Source organism: Cebus imitator, unplaced genomic scaffold (genome assembly GCF_001604975.1).
Source record: "Cebus imitator isolate Cc_AM_T3 unplaced genomic scaffold, Cebus_imitator-1.0 Scaffold42, whole genome shotgun sequence".
In the NCBI taxonomy this organism is placed as follows: Eukaryota; Metazoa; Chordata; class Mammalia; order Primates; family Cebidae; genus Cebus; species Cebus imitator.
The window spans coordinates 15,132,457-15,138,386 of record NW_016107357.1 but is presented as its reverse complement, the minus strand read 5'-3'; the positions used below and the strand labels follow the sequence as shown (position 1 = coordinate 15,138,386).

At 48.9% G+C, this 5,930-nt stretch overlaps 1 protein-coding gene across 2 annotated transcripts; it reads left to right on the top strand.

Annotated features, from left to right (window-relative positions):
* Positions 1–175: 175 nt before the first annotated feature.
* IRF2BP2 (interferon regulatory factor 2 binding protein 2) lies at positions 176–5,504 on the top strand. Of its 2 annotated transcripts, none has more exons than XM_017526567.2 (2): positions 176–1,271; positions 1,913–5,504. In XM_017526567.2, exons 1-2 carry the CDS (start codon positions 272–274, stop codon positions 2,626–2,628), a joined length of 1,716 nt encoding a protein of 571 aa, XP_017382056.1. In that variant the 5' UTR covers positions 176–271; the 3' UTR covers positions 2,629–5,504. The 2 variants fall into 2 exon arrangements, with proteins under 2 accessions (XP_017382056.1, XP_017382055.1); XM_017526566.2 differs by having other exon boundaries at positions 178–1,319.
* The last annotated feature ends 426 nt before the right edge of the window (positions 5,505–5,930 follow it).

Below are 5,930 nucleotides of genomic sequence, written 5' to 3'. Positions count from 1 at the left end.
GCCCGCCCGTGCCCGCGTCGCCCGGGGGGACCTGCTGCCGCGGCTGCAGCCTCTCGCCCCGCGCCCGCCGCCCCTCGTGCACCGGGGGCGCTGCGCGGGCGCCGAGCCTTCGCGGGCTTTGCCGCCGCCGCCGCCTTTGCGGCCGCCGCCGCCGCTGGTGGGGGAGACGCGGGGTTGGGGGGGGAGGAGGGCGCGCGTGGTGCCGGTGGGGGGCGGCGGCGGCGCCCCCTCCTCCTCCTCCACCTTCTCCGGCGCGGCGGGCTCCTCGGACATGGCCGCGGCGGTGGCGGTGGCGGCCGCGTCCCGGCGGCAGTCGTGCTACCTGTGTGACCTGCCCCGCATGCCCTGGGCCATGATCTGGGACTTCACCGAACCCGTGTGCCGCGGCTGCGTCAACTACGAAGGCGCCGACCGCGTCGAGTTCGTCATCGAGACGGCGCGGCAGCTCAAGCGGGCGCACGGCTGCTTCCCGGAGGGTCGCTCCCCGCCCGGCACCGCGGCCCCGGCTGCCGCCAAGCCGCCGCCACTCTCGGCCAAGGATATCCTCATGCAGCAGCAGCAGCAGCTCGGCCACGGTGGCCCCGAGGCGGCCCCGCGCGCGCCGCAGGCCCTGGAGCGCTACCCCCTGGCGGCCGCGGCCGAGCGGCCCCCGCGCCTTGGCTCCGACTTTGGCGGCAGCCGTCCGGCAGCGAGCCTGGCCCAGCCGCCGACGCCGCAGCCGCCGCCCGTGAACGGCATCCTGGTGCCCAATGGCTTCTCCAAGCTGGAGGAGCCACCCGAGCTGAATCGCCAGAGCCCGAACCCGCGGCGTGGCCACGCGGTGCCGCCCACCCTGGTGCCGCTCATGAACGGCTCGGCCACGCCGCTGCCTACCGCGCTCGGCCTCGGCGGCCGCGCTGCCGCCTCCTTGGCCGCGGTGTCCGGAGCCGCGGCCGCCGGCCTGGGCTCTGCACAGCCCGCCGACCTGGGTGCCCACAAGCGGCCGGCCTCGGTGTCCAGCAGCGCGGCAGTGGAGCACGAGCAGCGCGAGGCGGCAGCCAAAGAGAAGCAACCGCAGCCGCCGGCCCACCGGGGCCCGGCCGATAGCCTGTCCACCGCGGCCGGGGCTGCCGAGCTGAGCGCTGAAGGTGCGGGCAAGAGCCGGGGATCCGGAGAGCAGGACTGGGTCAACAGGCCCAAGACCGTGCGCGACACGCTGCTGGCGCTGCACCAGCACGGCCACTCGGGGCCCTTCGAGAGCAAGTTTAAGAAGGAGCCGGCCCTGACTGCAGGCAGGTTGTTGGGTTTCGAGGCCAACGGGGCCAACGGGTCTAAAGCAGGTAGGGGCGGCTGTGGAGTGAGGGGCTCTAGGGGAGAAAAGGGGACGGAGAGCAGAGGAGGGGTGGTTTTTTCGAGTCACCATTTTGCCCCAGCCCAGAAACAACAAAACACCCCACTTCCTGATTTGCCTGAGGCGGAACCAGCGCTTAGTGGCAACGTGTTCATGTGCTGAAGCAGCATAACAGAGATGAGTCAGACTGGGCTGATAGGCTCTGACACGGGGTTTTCCTTTCCCAGCACATTCTTGGATGGAAGCATGTGGGCACCAGTCACCTTTTAACCTACTGGGGGACATTAGTAGTCACATGCCCAGTGCAAACCTAGGGTACTCTTGTGCATGTGTAAAAAGGCAGTTACAAGTATGCCGTTTTCACTGGCGCTGTTTTACTAAATCAGTCTGCTGCCTCAGAACCCTCATACATCTAAAGGTTTTAAGTTGCGTGTGCACTTGAAATTCGAATGAGTCTTTTCTGTCCGTGCTTTTAGAGAGGAGGAATTCTGAAACGACTTTTGTGTCCGGTTAGGAAGAGGGATTCTTTTCAGTGCACCGTCGTTTATGTTTCCTTTTTCTTTTCTTTCTTTGTGTTTCCAGTTGCAAGAACAGCAAGGAAAAGGAAGCCCTCTCCAGAACCAGAAGGTGAAGTCGGGCCTCCTAAGATCAATGGAGAGGCCCAGCCATGGCTGTCCACATCCACAGAAGGGCTCAAGATCCCCATGACTCCTACATCCTCTTTTGTGTCTCCGCCGCCACCCACTGCCTCACCTCATTCCAACCGGACCACACCGCCTGAAGCGGCCCAGAATGGCCAGTCCCCCATGGCAGCCCTGATCTTAGTAGCAGACAATGCAGGGGGCAGTCATGCCTCAAAAGATGCCAACCAGGTTCACTCCACTACCAGGAGGAATAGCAACAGTCCGCCCTCTCCGTCCTCTATGAACCAAAGAAGGCTGGGCCCCAGAGAGGTAGGGGGCCAGGGAGCAGGCAACGCAGGAGGACTGGAGCCAGTGCACCCTGCCAGCCTCCCGGACTCCTCTCTGGCAGCCAGTGCCCCCCTGTGCTGCACCCTCTGCCACGAGCGGCTGGAGGACACCCATTTTGTGCAGTGCCCGTCTGTCCCTTCGCACAAGTTCTGCTTCCCTTGCTCCAGACAAAGCATCAAACAGCAGGGAGCTAGTGGAGAGGTCTATTGTCCGAGTGGGGAAAAATGCCCTCTTGTGGGCTCCAATGTCCCCTGGGCCTTTATGCAAGGGGAAATTGCAACCATCCTTGCTGGAGATGTGAAAGTGAAAAAAGAGAGAGACTCGTGAGTTTCCGGTTTCAGAAAAACCCAATGATTACCCTTAATTAAAACTGCTTGAATTGTATATATATCTCTCTCTATATATATATCCAAGACAAGGGAAATGTAGACTTCATAAACATGGCTGTATAATTTTGATTTTTTTTGAATACATTGTGTTTCTATATATTTTTTTTTTTGACGACAAAAGGTATGTACTTATAAAGGCATTTTTTTTCTTTTGTTAACGTTATTAGCATATCTTTGTGCTTTATTATCCTGGTGACAGTTACCGTTCTATGTAGGCTGTGACTTCTATGTAGGCTGTGACTTGCGCTGCTTTTTTAGAGCACTTGGCAAATCAGAAATGCTTCTAGCTGTATTTGTATGCACTTATTTTAAAAAGAAAAAAAAAGCCAAATACATTTTCTGACATTGTAAGATTGCCTTACTGTCTGTCATTCCTTATTGCTGGCCCCTTTCTCAGGCCGGAGGCCAAGTGGTGGAGAAGGAAAAGAAATGAGTGAGCAGGCATGCAGTCAAGTGGGCATGCCACTGGGAAACACCACCAGTTTACCCTGAAACATGGTCCTCAGAGGAGTAGGAAAGTAGATTTTGAATCTCTATTTTGTTCTTAGAAGTTGGGTTCCTGAGATACTGATGACTGAGAGTGCTGCTGGGAAATTTCCAGGATTGTGTGGTCTTTTGGGGTTTTTTTTTTGTTTGTTTTTAAGACAAAGTTGACCGCTGTTCACTGTCCACGTGATCGGTTGTAAGATTACAATGCTGCATGCTAGTTGGTTACATAAACACAATTCCAGTGATGGAAGGCGGTTATAATGGATGGTGGTGTGTACAAGATGGCACTGCCATCTTTGAGCAGAGCCCAACTCTGCAGCGCCACTTCATCTTTTTAAACACCCTAGAGGTCTGTTTGTTGTTGCTGTTGTCCTTTATTTTGAAAGAGTTGCAAGAGAAGTTAAAGTCCAGGTGAACTTGGAGATTGTGGGATTGGTTTTGTTTCTGTTTTGTTTATCATTTACCTGTAGTGCTATTGCTGTTGATACTATCACCTATACCCTATTTCTAGTGAGTGCTGAATACAGTATGGTACAATGACAGTAACAGCCGCGTGGTGCTGCCAGGACTGCCCTTGGGCATATCAGTGACAGCCCAAATATGGGTGGAGGAAACCTGTAATTTCCTTCTTACATGTGTTTGAAATACCAAGTGAATAATACTGTTCTGGAAAAAAAAAAAGATAAACTAGTGGAAATTCAAGAAATTAAGGGTTTTANACCTCTCAAAATATTTTTAGAAGTCTTTTTGTAAACTAATTTCTTTTGATCACTATTTTGCATCAGTAAAATAATTTTTTAAAAACCAATAAATCATCAGTTATTAGAAATAGCTGTCTCACAGTGATACTGGTTTTTCTTTTGTGCTGTTACGATTTAACGTTGACAGGAACACTATTTTAAATCCTTATGTTCAGGTGTTTGTAACTTGGCCTTATAATTAGGCTGAATCATGGCTTCAAGGTCTACAGTTTATGTGTATGGTTCACAGCCTCGCTTCTGTTTTCATTTGCAAACACAGATTTTTACCAACTTTGGGTTCTTTTTTATTTACGTGTTTTTCTTTTTAAATTGTTCAAAATATTTTTTAATGGTCAAGTTACTAACACTTGAAAATCAGATACTGCACCAAATACAGTATTTTTTCGTAGTGTTTTTAATGAGTGCACCTATTATTACTACCGTGCGAGAATTCATGTTGCCAGTCATTGTTATATTACAAACAGACTTGCATGATTAACCAGTTTGTTGTTACACTTTTTTTTTCAAATTGGAGTATATATGACTCAGTTCAGACTGGTCTCTTACGTGAATGCACACATGCAGAAATGCAGAGTCTATTTTACATGCCCATAAAGACATTTGTAAAGAATTCAGCTATTACGGTCTGTTGTATAAATGTGTATCTAGGCACTTCATTATAACTGGAATTTGACCTCATAGATGTTACAACTTGATCAGTCATTTGACCTAATTTGTGGTAGCTATCTGTATGTTTTGCAATCTCAATACAGATAAGCGTTCCAAAAAGATTAATATAGAACCATCCTGCTGTTGTGGATAAGTCTATCCAGCTGTGGAAAGGGCATCCTGTGGTTTCTCTGTACTGGTGTTGAATGGGAGAAGAATATGAACAGCTTTAAAGAGCTGTGTATTGTGGTTACTAAGATTAAAAAACAAGATATGCATGAGTGTCACCGGCCCTTGGGTGGCCTTTGTGGAAGGCTCGTGGCTGGAAAGTGTTGATTTGAGTTTTCTGGCATTCTTTTAAGTTAAAAAGTTAACATTGGGACATGGGTTTGATCTTTTGTTGTACCTGATGACAGTGCAGAGATTCTCCACAGCTGGATAAAAATGTCAGAAAGCTACTTACTGTACATGGGCAGTATCAGATTTCAAATCCTAATATTTCATCTGTGCTTTTAATACTTAAAATATTAGGGGATGGGGTGTTGAAGCTTTCCCTTTTTTGCTTTAACAATTTATAGAATTTAACAGATGTACTGTCTTTCATGTGGCCTCACATTTCAAGTTATGAGAACATACACATGGTTTACAACTTTTACTATATACCTTTCCTTGGCCACCAAGTATTTTAAAAGTGTGCCACCTTTTAACCTTTACTTTTTTTTAAGTTGAAGGTGATACTTTTTCTATATATGATGAAACTCATGTCAACTGAAGTGAGTGTAATCTCAGATAACGTTATTATATTTTAAAATCACGCTATGGAAATATCACCTGAATTCTGTCATTTGTCAGATTTACAGTACCTTTTTTTCTTTAACTTTTAGCATTAAATAAAAATAAAATTGGGAGCACTGAACATTTTCTGAGGCCTTTTTTAATTTTTCTAAAGCAAGCTTAGAATGGCTGTTGTTTTAATCACTAATGGCAATGTGACTAAAGGATGTGTGGGTTTGGGGTTGGGGTTTGCCTGAACTTCAGGAGATAAAAGACATGAAACAAAAAGGCAACTGATGGTATGAAAAAGAAGTGCCAGGGACTGGGGAAAGGGCAACTGGATAGGGGATACACATAAAAGAGCTGAACAAAGTACAACTAGAAAGCAGTTGTTTATTTTTCAACTAGCAGTAGAGCCAGCCATTCTGCAATAGTAGTTTGGAAGGAGAAGATAGTGAGGACACTGAAAAGACTGTCAAGACCTGGAGCTGATCTTTGGAAGGCTTTGGAATAAAACAGCTACACTGGGTCACAGGAAGTGCATTAAAGACAGAAGGGATTTAAAAAA

Excerpts from the sequence above, each read along its gene's own strand:
- IRF2BP2 (XM_017526566.2), top strand. The coding sequence starts at position 272 with ATGGCCGCGGCGGTGGCGGTGGCGGCCGCGTCCCGGCGGCAGTCGTGC. Across the intron at positions 1,320-1,912 it reads GGCCAACGGGTCTAAAGCAG|TTGCAAGAACAGCAAGGAAA; the intron begins GTAGGGGCGGCT and ends TTGTGTTTCCAG.